The sequence below is a fragment of the Lynx rufus genome, unplaced genomic scaffold (genome assembly GCF_022079265.1).
Source record: "Lynx rufus isolate CCGP_SWC_20201006 ecotype Redwood Valley unplaced genomic scaffold, mLynRuf1.p SCAF_28, whole genome shotgun sequence".
Lineage (NCBI taxonomy): Eukaryota > Metazoa > Chordata > Mammalia > Carnivora > Felidae > Lynx > Lynx rufus.
Window position 1 is genome coordinate 12,326,059 of NW_025814843.1, and position 19,147 is coordinate 12,345,205.

A 19,147-nucleotide genomic window follows, 5' to 3' on the forward strand; every position below is an offset into this window, starting at 1 on the left:
TGCAAACACATGCACACACACACGGACATGCATGCACATAAGTGCACATGCCCACACAAGCACCCATGCATGCACACGCACGCCTGCACACACGCAAATACAAGCGCACACACATGCACGCCTGCACACACATCCAAGCACCCATGCACGCACACGCACGCCTGCACACACGCAAATAGAGCACACACACAAGCACACATGCACGCCTGCACACACACAAGCACCCATGCACGCACACGCACGCCTGCACACACGTAAATACGAGCGCACACACAAGCACACACATATGCACTCCTGCACACATACAAGCACCCATGCACGCACACGCACGCCTGCACACACGCAAATACGAGCGCACACACAAGCACACACACATGCACGCCTGCACACACACAAGCACTCATGCACGTACACGCACGCCTGCACACACGCAAATACAAGCACACACACATGCACACCTGCACACACACAAATATGAGCGCACACACAAGCACACACATGCACGCCTGCACACACAAGCACCCATGCACGCACACGCACGCCTGCACACACGCAAATACGAGCGCACACACAAGCACACACACATGCACGCCTGCACACACACAAGCACCCATGCATGCACACGCACGCCTGCACACATGCAAATACGAGCACACACACAAGCACACACACATGCACGCCTGCACACACACAAGCACCCATGCATGCACACGCATGCCTTCACACATGCAAATACGAGTGCACACACACACGCACGCCTGCACATACACACACACCCATGTGTGCACATGTACACCTGCACACACCCAAATACAATCATGCACATGCACACACACATGCATGCCTGCACACAAGCACACACGCACAAACAAGCGTGCACGCGCGCACACATGCAACGGATGCACACACGTGCACACAAGCACCCATGCATGCACACTCACGTGTGCCCGCACACACATGCACATACGTGCACACCTGCACACACACACATACAAGCGCACACACACGCGTATGCCTGCACGCACACATGCACACACACAAGTACGTGCACACACAAGCACCCATGTACGCACACGCACGTATGCCTGCACACACACATACACGCACACTCGTGCACACACGTGCATACACGCGCGCACACACACGTAGACAGGACTGGCTAAGAGCCCTGGACTCTGGATCTCAGTCATGGCTCACTACCTGTTGTACCTGTTTTCTTACTTGTAAATGGGGATTATGGGAAGACTTGCTGCATCCTAGGATTGTCTCTGTTTGTAAGGCCCTTGTGTCAGGCACAGAGCATGCGTAGGAGTTAAATTAGCTCAGCAAATATGTGTCCATGCTTCAAACTCGCTGTCAGTGAACGGGACAGCTCCTGTCCACCTTTATGTCTTTGCTCCAGGCTGAGCCAGACTTGTCACCAGCAGGTCCAAACGGCCTGATGTGAGCCGTTGTGACTCGAGCCAAGGAACGACACGTAGCCCACAGGTGTGATTCTGCAGATCCTCTGTGGAACCACCTTCAGTCACCAGTGGCTGTGCCACAGGTGGCAAGGTCGCCCTCTCCTAAAAGATGTCTCGAACCTTCTGCTACAAACCCGAGACGTGAGATTTTCGGAAGTCAATAACATGAGAGGACGTGTTTGTAGATCGGAAACGGAGACCAGTTCTTCAGAGAAAGGAGACAGGAGGCGGGGGCTGGCAGTCCATGGGGGACGGGGTATGGGCCACGGCACAAGCGCTGAGCTGGACGGGGCCGCGGCCCGGCCAGCGTGGGGACCAGCACCACCTGTGAATGAAGATAAACCAGACAGGCACGTTCACCCTTCAGGGCCATGGCAAACACCAAAGGCTCAGCAGAGCCACCAGGGTCTGAGGGACTGTCCCACAGATGCATCAGTCACATGACGTGCAGGCCCACAGCAGTCACTTCTGGGGAAACCCTGATTGGGAGCCCGACGAAGGCGGCCAGCAGGTGGCCTTGGGTTTTATAGCATCTCCGAGTGACCACATGACCAGGAATCACAGAGCCCTGACGAGGCAAACAAATCTGCCAAACGGAAGGACCGCTAGCTGAGAAAACCGAGTTTTAGAGCAATTCGAAAAGCACTTTAAAGGCGACATCGGCAAGGCCCTCAAAGAAACCGAGGGGTTGGCAACCGTGAAACCACAACGGGAGGACGAAGTACGAGCAGGTCAGGTAACAAAGTCCATCAGAATATGGGAAGTTAGAGTTAGAGCTGAAAAATTCAAAAGGTGGGCTATCTTCCCGGAGCAGAGCGGGACAGAGTCACCGTGGATGAGAAGACCGACCTGAGAAAACACCAAGGACGCAGCCCCAAGAGACCGAGAGAGGAGGCTGCGACAGAAAACACTAGGCACAAGGAGACAGAAATAGATGTTTCCAGAACAGAGACATAGAAGGACAGACGGAGAGAAACTACAGAAGAATTGACGGCAGAGGGTTTTCCAAAAACGAGGGAAAAAAAAAGTCCTTAGACCGGAAAAATTTTCATCACATGCTAAGCATAACGGACAAACAAATCCGTGGTCATTTCATGTTTTAGTGAAACTTCAGAACATCAAGGACCAAGGGGAAAAAAAAAAAAAATCCCGGACCCGGAAAACAAGATTACGACGCAGAGTCCTCACGGGCGACACTAAAAATCAGAATAAAATAACGTTTTCGAAGGAACGAAGGCAGCACGGCGAGCTTTCGCAGAGCTGTGGGCACAGCACCTTGAGAGAGAGAAATGGTAACAACTACATTTCCGGGCATCACGTGAAAGGAACTGGGGGGGACAGCTTCCCCGGCAGTCAGGAGGCCTGACTCCCACCGTCCCGCATGTCAGCCAATGCTGCAGCCGGCGACCCATCCCTGTCCCCGTCCGTCTGTCCCTCCCTTGCCCACCACGTCCCCAACCCCCCCCCCCCCCGCCCCGTCCCCAGGGCTCAGCTGACAGGCCCTCACTCCCAAGTGTTTCATGTTCTGCTCCGGGGCGTCCGCAGTCACCGCCTGCAGGGATGGGAGATGGCCGCAGGTGCCTGTCCTGCCCACCCCTCAGGGCCTCACAAGGTCCCCCAGGAACTGAGCCCAGACTGCCCACAAGAGGCCTCAGGAATACACTCACAGTGGCCTTCCGGCCACCCTCCCTGTCCCAGCGGCCTTGACGGCCATGGTGCTGGTGCACGAATTCAGGGGGGGGCGTCAAGCAAGGGGGGACGCGGTTTGTGACAACACCTGATGGAAGGGGGGTTTCCCCGGTCCCCAGTGCAGGACTCCAGTCAGCCCTGCACCTGACTCAGTCTGGAAGTGGGGCGGCCAAATCTGCAGAAACCGTATTAATCACCATGCCGAGTCTTAGCCTGGACGAGGGAGGGTCAGTCTGCCCCTCCCACCTTTCCATCCCTCCCCTTCTTCCCTGGCCCCCCACCAGGCCCTCACCCCTTCCCTGCAGCCCCAGCCCAGCACCCTTCTATCCCTCAGCCCCTCTCCAGACCCCAGACCCTTCGGGACAGCCTTCCGTATCCTCAGCACCCGTCCCGCCCACGTCCCCCCCTTTCCCACTGTGTCCAGCACCCCACCGGGACCACGAGCAGACCGCTTCCCAAGTGGCCGGATACGAGTAAAACACAAACAAAACGTGATGCCACCTCCAGCCTCCCCGAGCCCCAGTGAGGAGGAAAGGTGGGGTCCCCCAGGCCCCCTCTCTCTTTCCACCCCAAGCAGGATGACAGCAGGCTGACAGGGTGGGTGGGGGCAGGGACCGTCCTGCAGCCAGGGAGCTCTAGGTCCAGCCGGGCGAGGGTCCCAGTCCCAGGGGCTGCTGCACAGATGCTCACGGTCAGGACCAGAGGGCCCTGTTTGCAGGAGGCCTGCGATTTATCAACATGGCCAGCCCCAGCCACCAACTCCCCCAAACTCCTCTCAGCCCCCAGACCCCCCAGGACCCCCAGCCGCCCACACCTCCACCAGCAGACAGGACAAACGGCCACGACTAGGGCTGGTTACCGTGTGACGGTTTCTGTTTGGGGAGATGAGCGAGGCCCAGGGGCGGTGGGGTTGGTTGCACAACGTTGTGAACCTGTTTAATGCCACCCAGCGGCACACTTTAAAATGCTCACAATGGTAAACGCTATGTATATTTTGCCACAATTCAGACACGTTTAAAGATTTTCTCTGCAGGCACCGTTCCCTGCCCCCGCTTCGATCCCAGCAGCCCAGCCAGCTCTCCCGTCCCTCTGATTTCCCCCAACCCTCCCAGCCCCTTCGGGCCCCCCACCCACTCAAATCACTCCCCCTGGGTCCCATCCTCTTCTCCTGGCCCCTCCCTCCCAGCGCACCCCACACTTGCCCGTCACATCTACCCCACCCCGCAGAATCTCTCTGCCGCCCCTGCTCCAGGCCCCTGATCCGGGCAAAATTTTCTGTGCATCCCAGGAGCTAATTTTCCTCTTGGGGCTTGTATGAGTTGGGAGACAGGAAACCTGCCTGCAGTGGTTTAAACAGGTACAACAGGATGCGGGAGAAGGACTGGTCTTGTCTCCGTGCTGACTGAGACTCCGGGACGGTAGGTGCCGAGGACTCCCGCATTCCAGAGTGGGGACACCCACCAAAGCCGGAGGTGCTTGAGAAGCAGTTTTGGGACCTGAGCCGACCACCCCACCTCGAGGCACAAAAGAGGTTGGAGAAGCTGAGAGCAATTAGAAATAATCAGAGATATCACTTCTCAGGAGAGAAGCGGTTCCAACCCCTCTCAAGAGGTGGGGGCGTCCTGCCCCCCCCCCAGCAGAGGGAAAGAGGTGGGGGCGTCCTATTCCCCCCAAGCAGAGGGAAAGAGGTGGGGGCGTCCTGTCCCCCCCCCAGCAGAGGGAAAGAGGTGGGGGCATCCTATTCCCCCCAAGCAGAGGGAAAGAGGTGGGGGCGTCCTGTCCCCCCCCCAGCAGAGGGAAAGAGGTGGGGGCGTCCTGTCTCCCCCACAGCAGAGGGAAAGAGGTGGGGCGTCCTGTCCCCCACCCCCCACCCCGGCCGATGGAAAGCAGGTTCACCGGGATCTCTGAGTCAGTCAGTAAACCGTCCGCTGATCCGGGAACGGGGGTAACTTAGAGAACACGGTACACTGTTCTCTGACCTGATCCTCAAAAGTCTAGGAGGGAGGACTTCCCCTTCTGCCCCAGGAATGGCGCCCTCCTGCCGTGAGCAAGTAGAAGCCAGGAGAAAAGACAGAAAACGTACTTTCTACAGGCAGCACAGACTGTGACCCCTGTGACCCCGGGACGGGAGGACACGTGGACTGTGACCCCCGGGACGGGAGGACACGCAGTGTGAATGCCCTCGGCCCTGTGGCAGCGGGGCCCAAAAGCAGCCCACAGTCTCACTGAGCCAAGGCAACAGAGGCCATGTGCCCAGGAGGAAGGGGCCTCCGGAGACAGACGCAGCTGTCTGCAGGGGGGCTCCAGGAGGTTTGGGCCGAGAACTGACGGCTCACAGGTGAGAGGAAACCACCCACGGCTAGGGAGAGAAGCACCACCAGGCAGCCGGGCCGAGCAACGCGTGGGGCTCACGCAGGGGCGGGGCCGTCCCCGCTTCCTCCGTTGGAATGGAGAGACCTCACGATACGTCGAGCACGGGGAGAGTCTTCAGAAGGGGCATGCCCTTCAGCATGAAAAGACAGAGTCGAGAATGGCAGAAAATACTTGCAAGCCACGTGCCTAACAAGGGGCTAGTGCCCAGAATATATAAGGAACTCACAGCTCAGTATCAAAGAAGGAAATAACCCATAAAAGTGGACAGAGGACCTGAATAGACGTTTTCCCGAAGCAGACGTGCAAATGGCCAATAGGTACATTGAAAGGTGCTCGACATCGCTGATGAGCCGAGAAATGCAAATCAAAACCACAGCGAGCTCCCACCTTACACGTCTTCGGGTGTCTACTATCAAGGGGACGTGAGGTAGGGGCGTCTGGGTGGCTCGGTGGGTTGAGTGTCTGTTGATTTCAGCTCAGGTCATGATCTCATGGTTCGTGGGATCGAGCCCCACGTCAGGCTCTGAGCCCAAACAAAACCCATCATTCTTTTAAAAAATTTTTTTTAACTTTTATTTATTTTTGAGACAGAGAGAGACAGAGCATGAACGGGGAGGGTCAGAGAGAGAGGGAGACACAGAATCCAAAACAGGCTCCAAGCTCTGAGCTGTCAGCACAGAGCCCGACGTGGGGCTCGAGCTCACGGACTGCGAGATCATGACCCGAGCCGAAGTCGGACGCTTAACCGACTGAGCCACCCAGGCACCCCCCATCATTCTTTTTAAAAATAGAATGCAGCACTCAACAGCATAAAATTCAGAATACTCAGCTCTACTAGAAAATCACCAGACCTGGGGCCCCTGGGTGGCTTGCTCGGTTGAGTGTCTGACTTCAGTGCAGGTCATTTCTAGCCCCACGTCAGGCTTCAAGCTGACAGTATGGAGCCAGCTTGGGATTCTCTCTCTCTCCCTCTCTCTGCCCCTCACCCACTTACTCTCTCTCTCAAAATAAATAAACTTAAAAAAAAAAAAGACAAAAAAATCACCAGACTGACCCATACGTAGGAGAAAAACCAATTCCTAGAAACAGACCTGGAAACGCTGGGATGATGGAATCCGCAGATAAAGACTTTGCAACGGCTGTTTTAAATCTAACAGACATGACGGAGGAGGAGTTGGACGTGACGAGGAGAGAAATGGAAGACGTACCAAAGGGACTGAAGTGAAATTTCTGGAGCTGGAGAACACCACCCCCGAAATGAAAACACACTAGGTGGGGCGGGGACCAGATGAGATTTTCCTGGAGAACGGGTCTGTGGGTCTGAAGGAAATGCAGTGTAGCTACCGGAAATCAACCCGGAGAGAAAGGCCGTGGAGGAAGATGTCAAGAGAGTCACCGCGAGCCGTGGGGCAGCACCAAGGGGCCCAGCATAGGCGTAGCTGCGATCCCGGGAGGGGAGAAAGTCGGGGGACGGCAATGGAAAATATGTCAATACATCACGGCTTAAAATTTTCCAAATGAGACGATGACGACCAACCCATAGATCCAAGAATCTCAACAAAATCCAAGCAGAGAAACAAAGAAAGTCACACCAACCCACATCACAAATTGCTTTAAAAAAAAGGAAAATCTCAAAAGAAGTCAAGGAGATGCCACCTGTAGCCAAGATGGAATGACAGACTGAATTGTCCCTCTTACCAAAATGATCTAAACACAGACAAGACATCAAGGCACCTGGTGTCAGGTGACAAAGGACAGTGATCTTGGAAAGGCGGGGTCTTCCGCTGCCCCAGCTCATGCTTTGGGTTCCCACAAGACGTGAAATGGCACAGAGTCACCCTATAGTGGTGACAATGGGCTGCGGCAGTCACAGTGCAGTAGCACAAGCCCTAAACAATCAGGGAAACAGCAAACAAAAAGCCAGAGTCAATAATCTAACAAGAGACAAAAGTGGAATCATGAATGATATTAGTTCGACCCGGGAGAAGTCAGAAGAGGAAGTAAGGGGAGGAAGTCAAGCCTGAAATAAGCAAAGAAAATCATCAATAGAACAGCAGAATTTAATTAAGCGGAAGACAGAAACACAGTAAAGTCAATTATGCCAGAAATTAATCCAAAAGCCGATTCCTTGAAATGACCTATAAAATGGGGGGAGAGAGGGAAACTCTAGGCAGACTGATCGGGGGGAAAAACACATGAATCGTCAGGAGTGAAACAGAGGACATCTTACAGACCCTACAGACACGAGGATGATGAGGGGATACTGCGAACTGCTTCAGGCCAATAAACTTGACTAAGTGAAGTGCATAAATCCCTCAAAAACATAAAGCATCAAAACTCACTCAAAAAGGATAGCTAACCCTTCTTACTAAGAAAGCTCCAGGCATAAATTACTGATGATTTCTACCAAACATTTCAGCAGGAAAGGTTAAAAGAAACATTTAAGAAATTAAGGAATCATTCATTCATTTACTTACTTACTTACTTACTTACTTACTTACTTACTTTGGAGAGAGAGGATGCTATAAACAGGGGAGAGGGTCACAGAGAGAGAGAAAATCTCAAGCAGTCTCCACCATCATCACATAGCCCCATGCAGGGCTCCATCCCACAACCCTGAGATCATGACCTGAGCCAGAATCAGGAGTTGGGCACTCAACCAATGAGCCACTCAGGTGCCCCGAAATTAAGGAAAATTTTAAAAGAAAGCACCAGCTTCTGGCCTGTTTTTTCCTAATACTAAAAACAGATATGAACATTACAAAAAAAAAACAAAAAACAAACACAGAATAATATTCTCTATGCACATAGATGCAAAATCCTTTACAGAATTTGAGCCAATCAAATCCAGAAATACACAAGACGACAATGCATCGCGGTCATCAGGGGTTTATGCCGGAATGCAAGTTTGGTTTAGCTTTTGAAAATTAATCAATATAATCCAAATTAACAGCGCCAACCAGAAGAACTACAGGCTTATGTCAAAAGATACAGAAAAACCATTTGATAAAGCGCAACACCCCCGAATGATTAACGAGTTTTTAAAAGCCTCTTGGTAAACTAGGAACTTCCTCAACCTTACAAACCTCAGCAAAGACAAACCTGGAACTAACACCAGACTTGACCATAAAAGGCTGGATGTGTCTCTCCAAAGATTAGGGGAGAACAGACCAGGGTGTCTTGTCTCATCCCCTCCGTTGACAATTGTGCCAAGAGTCTTAGCCAGTTCAATAGACAAGGAAGAAAAGGCATATTGGATATGAAGTAAAATTCTGTTCACAAAACATGAGTGTCCAAGTCGAAAACGTTAAGCAGTCTGCAAAGAAACCGGTGTTAACTAATAGACGAGCTTAGCAAGGTCTTAGGATGCAAGGAAAGGTCAATATAAAAAAATCAATTGAATTTCTTTACAACAGCAAGACCTGAGTAGGACACTGGGATTTTTTAAAATACCATTTAAAATACCATTGCAATAGCAGAAAACTTGCAGAAAAATAGCAGAAAAAATGCTCGAGGTTAGGCCCCCCCCCCCCCCCCCGCCGGGTGGCTCAGTCAGTTGAATGGTGGACTTCGGATCAGGTCATGATCTCGTGGTTCATGGGTTCAAGTCCTGTGTCAGGCTCTGTGCTAACAGCTCGGAGCCTGGAGCTGCTTCAGATTCTGTGTCTCCCTCTCTCTCTTTGCCCCTCCTTGGCCTGTGCTTGCTCTCTCTCTCTCTCTCTCTCTCTCTCTCACTCTCTCTCAAAAATAAATAAATAAACTTTAAATAAATAAAATATGGAAAGGCAAGCCACAGAAAACATTTGCAAAACACATTAGTTCACTTATTTAGACTTGTGTCTAGAATGTATGAGGAATTCTTAAAATTCAATCATACCTTATTTTTTTAACAGGCGAAAGATTTGAACAGACACTTACTTCACCAAAGAAGACATTTGAAGGGACAATGACCAAATAAAATGATGGCAACAATGTTAGACTTTAGGAAAATGCAAGTTAAAACCGCAATGAGATACCACTATGCCTACACACACACTAGAGTAGCTAAAAGTTTTTAAAGGTGATACCGGGGCACCTGGGTGTCTCAGTCAGCTGAGCGTCCAACTTCGGCTCAGGTCATGATCTCACAGCTTGTGAGTTCGAGCCCCATGGCAGGCTCTGGGCTGACAGCTCAGAGTCCGGAGCCTGCTTCCGGTTTTGTGTCTCCCTCTCTCTCTGCCCCTCTCCCACTCTCACTCTGTCTCTCTTTCAAAAGTAAATGAACATTTAAAAATTTTTTTAAAAATTAAAACTAACGATACCAAGTGTTACCAACTGGAATTCCCATTCCTTGCTGATGGGAATGCAAAACGGAGCAGTGACCTTGGAAGGTAGGGTGGTAGTTTCTTGAGTCAGCCATACGCTTGCCCTACGGCCCAGAAATCCCACTCTTAGATCCACCCAAGAGGAATGAAAACATGTGTCCCCACAAAGGCTTGCACACGACTGTTTATAGAAGCTATTTTCACAATAATAAAATTTTGGAAACGATGCCATCTCTACCAATGAACGAATACATTGTAGTGTGTAGATGCAATGAACACTGCTCACCAATAAAAAATAAAAATGCTAATACATGCGACAACACGGGTGCTTCTCAAAGGCTTCTGCTAAGTGAAAGGAGTCAGATAGGAATGATTATATGTTGTATGATTCCATTGGGAGTGCACGAATCCCCAAAACAGGATTCCTTTGGTAAAGGCAAACCCGTGGGGATAGAGATTAGATCGGTGATTGCCGAGGGCCAGAGGCAAAAGGTGAGGCTGAGGGCCACAAGGAAACTTCCTGGTGACACAGATGTCCACCTTGATCGTGGTGGTGTTGGAAAACGGCCGTATATGTCAAAATCGGTAAATTTTACTTTATGGACACGACGCCTCAACAAATCTGGTTTTAAAAATGGAACGCATGGCGGACTTGCCGGCCAACGGTAGTTTTGAGAGCAAAGAGAAGACACTTCGCCGCATGGGAAGCTGGCACCCCTAAATCTCTGGGGGGAAGGGCCGGGCGCCTGCCTCCCGTGGACCAGGTGCGCGGAGACTGTCCACGCGCGCCCCCTGGCGGGAGGTGAGACCCTGACAGCCCAGCAGCCAGGCGGCAGCGGCCGGGGAGCGCGCGTGGTTCAGCCACCTGCCACCTGCCAAGGGGGTCGTGGTGCGGGCTGCCGGGTTTGGGAAGGGCTTCGAAAGAGCCCGACTTAAACAGAGGAGTCAGCTTCATACACACACCAAGCCCTGAGAGGCTCTGTGCCGGCCGAGGCGGAGTCCGGTGTCCATCAGAGGACCTTTCTTGCCCCTCTCCCCCCCCTCCTTCCCCTCCCCCCATCCCTTCCCACCCTGGAGGAACAGTCTAGGGGGTGAGCCGGAGAGCAAGTCTGAGAGGAGTGAAATCAGACAGACACACACACACACACACACACACACACACACCTCCGTCTGTCTCATGCACACGTGCACACACGCTTGTTTCCCTGTTGCAGTGTCTACCCAAAACAGACGGAGAAGGTGCAAGGGAGGGGATTTTAACTCTGAATGAACTTTTACGTTTTGTTTTGGGAGGGCGTACCCTTTTTTTTTTTTTTGCATTTTTCATTGTGGTTAAAACATAGCTAACATAAAATGTCCCGTTTTAGCCATTTTTAAATGTACAAATCAGCAGCACCAAGCAGACTTAACATTGCTGGACACCCAACCCCACGGACTTTGCATCATCTCTACCTGCAACCCCCCCCAGCCACGGACAGTGACTCCCCAGTACCCCTCCCCCGCCCTGGTAACCACTATTCTACCCTCTGTCTCCATGAATTTGACCATTGCATAGTTTTCTTTTTGTTGTTGTTTTATTAAAACAATTTTTTTAGGGGCGCCTGGGTGGCGCAGTCGGTTAAGCATCCGACTTCAGCCAGGTCACGATCTCGCGGTCCGTGAGTTCGAGCCCCGCGTCAGGCTCTGGGCTGATGGCTCAGAACCTGGAGCCTGTTTCCGATTCTGTGTCTCCCTCTCTCTCTGCCCCTCCCCCGTTCATGCTCTGTCTCTCTCTGTCCCAAAAATAGATAAACGTTGAAAAAAAAAATTTAAACAATTTTTTTAATGTATTTGTTTATTTTGAAAGAGAGAGAGACAGAGTGCGAGTGAGGGAGGGGCAGAGAGAGAAGGAGACGCAGAATGTGAAGCAGGCTCCAGGCTCTGAGCTGTCGGCACACAGCCCGATGTGGGGCTCAAACTTGTGAAGTGTGAGATCATGACCTGAGCCGAAGCTGACGCTTAACCAACCAAGCCCCTCGGGAGCCCCTTGTGTGGTTTTCTCAATTGCAGTTAAGAAATTAACCCTGAGGAGCCAGCGCCGCTGGGGGGTGTGGGCAAGGGGGGTGTGGGCAAACCGAAGGACAACAGCCCCTGGCCATCCCGGCCCCTCCCGGCCGCCAGCTTGTGAGGCACCTGATACACGTGTCTGTGAGGACATAATCCCGGGTGGCAGGTCTCTGGGGGGCCTGACTTGGTTGGCGTTTGACTGGGGGGGGGGAGGAACACCAGGACATCGGCACCTTCACAAATTGCCGGGGTGTGATAAGCAGCGGGGTATCGGGGTATCGTAAGGAAGTGTTGAACCACCAAACTCTACACCTGAAGCTAATCTTACATTGTATGTTAACTGACTGGAATTTAAATTAAAGCTTTTAAGAGACGGAGAGGGTTGCCCCTTGCAAAAGTCGCTAGCAGACGGCTAGGAAAGGCAGCTGTTCGCAACTGTTACTACACACCAAAACACCCGGGCGACTACAAAAAAATACTGATTAATCACCAACCTAAAGATTCTGGTTTAATTAGTTAATTGGTCTGCCCGGGTATTAGGCATTGTTAAAGCTCACCAGCATATTCTAATGTGCAGCTAACGCTAAGAGCTCGAGTTGATGAGTCTCCAGTCCTGTACTTCAGCCCTAAAGCCGTCCGTGGAGGGGGAGGGGGGCGCTGGGGGGCATTGCTGGGTGTGAATCCTCCAGACCATTTCTGCATTGTGAGATTGAGGCCCTAAAGCAGAGAGGAAGTACATTGCTTCCTGGACCCAATTCCCATAGGGCAGGGGCGGGTTCCCACACCCAAGCCGTTCTCCTGCCCCTCCACTCCTTTCTGACCCCACGTACCCGGAAAGAGTGTCAGAGTCCACGGGCTAAGGGTTCGGTCCTACGAGACTGCCCACCCCCCCACCCCGCCCCACCGGAGGGGCCAAGTGCAAGGCCAGGCTGTCAGCTGTACTTCCGACTGACCGGCTATGGGTAGAGGTCCCCTCGGCCCCCTCCTCGGGTCCTGCCGTCCGCTGGGGCGGCCTCCAGAACCCCGGGGAAACACCGCACTCCCTGCCTCACCAGCTTCTTGTAAAAGTTCTCTGAGCCCCGTCCTCTGGGGTTTTCCTGGAGGCTTCGCCGAACCGCACGGCTCATCGAGTCATTGGCCACCGGGGACCGACCGGACCTCCCGCCCCTCGTGGGTCCCCAGAGGTCAGGGGGTGGGACTGGAGGTGCCAGCCTCCGGTCACGTGCGGCCTGCTCCTGGCCACGCCCCAACTTGGGTGGGGTCCAGATGCCACCTCATTAACAAACAAAAGGCATCTTGAGGGCTCTCTGGCATCTAGGAGATTCCAGTGGTTTTAGGAGCTCTGGGCGGGAACAGGATGACCAAACGTGTATTTCTTACTGTAAATCACACTATCCCGGGAAGGAACCCATGTTTCTGAAGGGGCTACTTCATACCAGGCACTGGCCTAAATGCTTTCAGTGTATTTCCTCGTTCAACTCACACCTCAGCTCTGGGAGGAGAGATGTCGTGACTCCTATTTTCAAGTGGAGTCAAGACTCCCAGCGGTCAAACCACTTGCCTGCGGTCACGTGGCAAGTCAGTGGCAGAGACCGGACTGGATCCAGGTCTCCTGAAGCCGACCCCGCTCCCACCCCCACGGAAACAGCCTGTCAGCCCAGGGAGCCACCTGGCCTGACCACCACCCATCGCCAGAGCCTGCCTAGCATCTAACTGGAGCTTGGCTGACAGGTGTCTCGGGGTGGGAGCCCGGGGCAGTGCTGTCCAAGCCCAGAGCTTCTGCAGTGAGAAAGACCACATCAGGAAGGGTCCCGGGACCCAATCGGGGGAAGTGGGGGTCCCAAAGAGCTCGTCGGGGCCTAGTTGTAAGAGCAGAAATGTCAGTTCACAGGGGCCCAGGCTGAGGTGGAGCAGGACATGGGGGCCGCACAGGCTCGGACGGTTCCCCACTGCCCCTTCTTGGGCGGGACCCATCTTCATTCTGAGATTATAACCTTCCCTGAGAAAGGAGAGCCGATGGTCTTTGTGAGCGCCCCACAGCCTTGGCAAAACTGAAAGGTGGCCTCCCTCTGCCGGTATCTCCATTTGGTTGGTTGGCTTTTTATTGGCCGGAGAAATCAGACACCCCGGAAACCGGCTTCGAGTGAACTGAGGTGAGGGAGTGGAGGCAGCCGCTGTGCGTGGTTCTTTGTAGACGGATGCTTCTCGGAGCATCGTCAAGGGATCACCTGGGCGTTCGGAAGGCAGATTCCTGGGCCCTACCCCAGACCTACAAAGTCAGAATCCCTGGGAGGGACCGGCAGTCTGATTTCACAAACCCCTTGGGTGACTCTGCAGCTCGCCAAAGGGAGAGAGCACTCCGCCTGCTGGTGAAAAGGCCCAGAGAAGGGGGGGAGTGGCGGAGAACCGTGTGGGATTGAAGGATGATTTCTATGGCGGTTGTTTTAATGTAAAAAGCACTTGAGCTTTAAAAAAAAAAACTTTTGTGTTGAAATAAAACCTTCAGGAGCTTGGGGCACTCTGGTGACTCAGTCAGTTAAACGTCCGACTCCTGATTTCCACTCGGGTCATGATCTCGCAGTGTGTGGGTTCAAACCCTGCCTCGGGCTCTGTGCTGACAGCTCAGAGCCTGGAGCCTGCTTCGGATTCTGTGTCTCCCTCTTTCTCTGCCCCTCCCCTGCTTGCACTCTGCCTTTCTCTTTCAAAAATAAAATGGGGCGCCTGGGTGGCGCAGTCAGTTGGGCGTCCGACTTCAGCCAGGTCACGATCTCGCGGTCCGGGAGTTCGAGCCCCGTGTCGGGCTCTGGGCTGATGGCTCAGAGCCTGGAGCCTGTTTCCGATTCTGTGTCTCCCTCTCTGCCCCTCCCCCGTTCATGCTCTGTCTCTCTCTGTCCCAAAAATAAATAAACATTGAAAAAAAAATAAATAAATAAATAAATAAATAAATAAATAAATAAACATTAAAAAAAAAAAAAAGAAATAAAATATGCTTCCAGAAAAATGCGTGTGTCCTGCATGGAGAACGGGATGCATCTCCCCCATCGGCACCGTTGGGTAAGCAATTGAGATTAAGAGACGGATCGTCACCAACGTCCCAGATCCTGGCGGCCCCTGTCCTGCCTCCCCCAGTCACCACCTGCCCTGTGGTGGTCACAGCTCCTTTTATGTGTTCCTGCCCTTTATGTCATGGAAGCAGATAGAACGTGCTCCTTCATGCCCGACTCTGGCCCGTCACCGTGTTTGTAAGATCCATTTGACCTATCGCATCCACCCGAAGAGCATTCAGTCCTGTGGACACACGCTCGCTCTACCCAGAGGGCGGGTGTGACACGTCCCAGCGTGGGACTGCTGCAGTGTCTACAGTTCTCGTGCCTGTCTGTTGGAGTCTCTGTGGTCTTGACCCTGTTGAAACATCGAGAAGGAACCAGTGGGGAAGGTCCTGGAGCTGCAAGACAGAAAGAACCAGTGAGGAGGGGCTCTGGGGAAGCTGGAGGCAAGAGTGGGGGGCCAGAACCAGAGGCAGGGCCTGGCTTTGCCATTGCAGAGGGGAGGAGAGAGCCCAGCGCAGGTGGGTTCGCAGCTGGGGTGGCTATGAGGGGCTCCTGCCGTGGGCCTGGATTTGGGTCCGTGAGGTGGGAGGCAGGGTCACCGGCTTGGGCGTGTGGGAGGGTCGGGTTGTGGGGCAGGGGAGATGGAGGTCTGAAGTGGTCACGGGAGACTGGTCAGCCCAGGTGACTTGAGAGCCGAGGCTGGGGTCCACCGCGCTCCCGCAGCACCTTCCGGGCCGTGCCAAGTTGCCCTGGAACAGGTGCTGGGGAACTCGGGGGCCAGGCCGCCGCCCCAAGAGGTCTGCGGTGCCACCTGCTGGGCAAGAGCCACATGACACCCAGGGAGTCCCCTTCCCCGCCCCAGGGGCTCCTCCCCAGACAGAGAAACGCAGACCCCAGCAGAGGCCAGACATGTCCACACCGGGACCCGGTCACGGGCTGAGCCCTGACCCAAGCCACACCGAGTGCTGAACAGGCCAGGGGATCCCGTGGTTGCGTCCCCAGGAAGGCAGGGGTCGGCGGGGGTCCTGGGTCTCCGGGCTGCGGCTGTGGCCCCCCCCCCACAGAGCTGCTCCTCCCCCTGACAGGCTCCCCGGCCGCGAGAGCCCCCAGGCCCCCTGCCCTAGTGGAGCAGGCTCACACGCAGCCTCCCTGGCTCCGTGCCCTGCCCAGACCTGTTCTAGAAACACACCACCCTTCCCCACGGCTGCCTCCACCTCCCACCAGCCAAGCGCAGGCGAGGCCGGGACTCGGCTGGGAAGGCCGGCAGGCAGGAGGGCTGGGGTGGCCTCCGCGGGGCCATGGAACCCACAGCAGGGCCCGTGCTGTACCGACAGCTGCAGCTCTGGGATCCAAGCTTGGAGTCCGGGCAGGAGGAGGAGGAGGAGGAGGAGGAGGAGACCTCGGAGCTGGTCGTTCCTGATCCCCGGAGGCCCCAGGACTCCTCTAGGTGAGTCAGGGAGGGGTCTCGGCACCCGGCAACTCGGGCCTGAGGCTGGTAAGTCCCTCCCTCTGGAGCCCCTAAGGTGGGGGCAGGTGTCGGACCGCCCCACGCCTGGCTCGGCTCCAGGAACTTTCTGGGTGAACAGGGGAGGAGCGGAGCTGCGGCCCCAGACCTGGCCTCCGAAGGGACATCTGTACGAGGCCGGCCCGGCCAGCTGCTCTGCCAAGGGCTCCCAGCCCCCACTCCTGGTGCACCTGCCAGGCAGGTTGGATCCGGGCCGCACCCAACTAGGCCCCGCTCCCCACCCAGCCAAGCCCACCTGCGGCCTCCCTCCTGCCTCTCCAACCTCCTCCCCAGGGGCTCCCTCCCTAGCTGTCCTCGGTGTCCCTTAGCTCCTTCCAATCGCCGTGTCTCGTCCACGCCCTCTACCAGGAGGCCCTTCTCCTTGGCAAAACTGTAGTCCTCACACGAGTAAGACCAAGTTTTGGGGAAACGTCCCCTGGGTCCTCTCGGGGCTCTTGGTGGCCCTCCCGCCCCGGTCCTGGCTCAGGACACCCCTCTCTGCAGGGACGAGGCCGGCGGGCTGCCCGGGGCCTGGGCCCGCCTGGTCGCGGCCCTGCTACTCCTGGCCGTTGGCTTCTCCCTGGCGGTCAGGCAGCTCCACGCCAGCAGCGGCTCTGCGGCCCCTCCTCCCAGCGGCCACTCCCACCACCCCGGCGTGTACCACCACGGGGGCGTCGTCAGCCCTGCAGGTCAGAGCGAGGGAGCAGCTGGGGGAGGGGGGACGGGCCGGGGTCACGGTCCCGGGACGGCCGCCCCCCCGACGGTCTCCTCTTGCTGCAGCCACGTGCTCCCACCTGGGCCGAGAGCTGCTCGTCGCCGGGGGCAACGTTGTGGACGCCGGAGTGGGAGCTGCTTTGTGCCTGGCGGTGGTACACCCTCACGCCACGGGGCTAGGTCAGTGACCCACAGCCCAGGTCTGCTCTTGGGCCCTGACCTCGGGGCTGCTTAGTGGCAGGACCTAGGACTCGGGCGGTAGCCCCAACCCTGGATTGTGGCCCCTGCTCCCACGTCCGTGTGGTCTTGACCCCCGTCTCTAGGCCTAGTGAGCAACTCCTGACCTCAGGCCGAGTCGGTGACCCTTCAGCCGGGCTACCGAGTCCCCCTGACCCCCGTGCCCTGACTCCCATGTGACCCCTTCTTCTCCTTCAGGTGCCACGTTCTGGGGCCTCTTCCACAATAGCACCTCGGGCAGTTCCACTGCCCTGACGCCAGGTCCGGCCCGGACGCTGGCCCCCGGCCTGGGGCTGCCGTCCGCTCTGCCGGCCCTGCGCCTGCTGCACACACACTTCGGCCGCCTGCCCTGGCCACGCCTGCTGGTGGGCCCGGCCTCGCTGGCTCAAGACGGCTTCCTGGTGGATACAGCCCTGGCCGGGGCCCTGGCCGCCCGGAGCACGGAGGGCCTCTGTCCACTGCTCTGCCACGCCGACGGGACCCCGCTGGGCCCCGGGGCCCGCGCCACCAACCCCAAACTGGCCGCCGTGCTACGCGGGGCGGCAGTGGCCCCCACCCCAGACCTTGCCGGGGACGCCCTGCTGAGTCTGCTGGCCAGAGACCTGGGGCTGCGGGGACCCTCGCCTGGGCCCAGGCCCACCCTGGAGCCAGCCCTGCAGCTACCTATGCCCCAGGGCATCCTGTCCACCACCCCCAGCCCCTCAGCTGGCCCAGAACTGCTGGCGAGGGTGGAGGCGGCCTTGCGCTCTGGAGGGCCCAGCCCTGATCCCTGCCTGTTAGTCCCACGAGCTCCCGTGACCCCCGGGAGCGGCGTCCTGGCCACCATAGACAGCAGCGGCTCTGTGCTCCTCCTCACCTCCTCACTCAACAGCTCCTTTGGCTCTGGACATCTGTCCCCAAGCACCGGGATTCTGCTGAGCGACCTGGTGGCCGAGTCTACAAGTGGGGGCTGGGCTTGCCCCCTCGTCCTCCATGGTGGCTCTGATGACACAGAGGCTGATGTGTTGGGGCTGGTGGCTTCAGGAAACCCCGTAGTGGCCAGAGTCACGACTCGTGCCCTGCTCAGTCGCCTGGCGGGGCCCCAAGCCCAGGCCCAGCAGCAGCAGCAGGGACCAACACAGAGCCCTAGCATTTGTGGTCAAGGGACCCTGCTCCAGGTAGCTGCTCACGCAGAGCATGCTCACGTCTCCAGTGTCCCCAGTGGCTGCTGCACCTTCCAGGGCTTCTAAGTGTGGGGCAGTGGCCAGCAGGGCGTGGACCGGGTGGGGGTCTCCAGCCTGGAGGCAGGGACAGAGCAGGCCCAGCAGTGATGAAGTGCACACAGAGCACACTGCCAGCTCAGGCCCACAATCTCTGGCCTGGACTGGAGTTCGTTACCTGGACTGGAGTTCTGGCTCTTTTTTTTCAGTTAAGGAACCCAAGGACAATGAGGAAAGAGCCCCAGGCCCCGGGGCCAACCCTGAGTTCAGATCCAGCCCTGAGAAGGACAGGTAGAAAGACGCCAAGCCCCTGCCTTGGCTCCAGGCCCCACGGGCAAGGCTGGCAGAGCCCGGGGTACTACTGGCCTCTCTGTCCTTCCCTTCAGGCCACCCTCTGCTGATCTGTGCCAACGGGGCTGGAAACAAAATAAAGATCAAGTCTCCTGGATGCCTTGTGCCATTCCTGTTCTTAGTTTCCCATCAGCCTGTGAAGTGTTCGGTGTGGCGGCTTCCCCCTTGGGCAGCACAGCTGACCTGCACCCAGACAGGCCGAGGCTGGGCCCTGCCT

General features: G+C 55.9%; 1 protein-coding gene across 1 annotated transcript; it reads left to right on the forward strand.

Annotated features, from left to right (window-relative positions):
* Nucleotides 1-16,223: 16,223 nt before the first annotated feature.
* Nucleotides 16,224-18,609, forward strand: GGT6 (gamma-glutamyltransferase 6). Its single transcript, XM_047089632.1, has 4 exons — nucleotides 16,224-16,372; nucleotides 16,934-17,118; nucleotides 17,210-17,323; nucleotides 17,579-18,609. The coding sequence occupies exons 1-4, from the start codon at nucleotides 16,224-16,226 to the stop codon at nucleotides 18,607-18,609; spliced, it is 1,479 nt and encodes a 492-aa protein (XP_046945588.1).
* The last annotated feature ends 538 nt before the right edge of the window (nucleotides 18,610-19,147 follow it).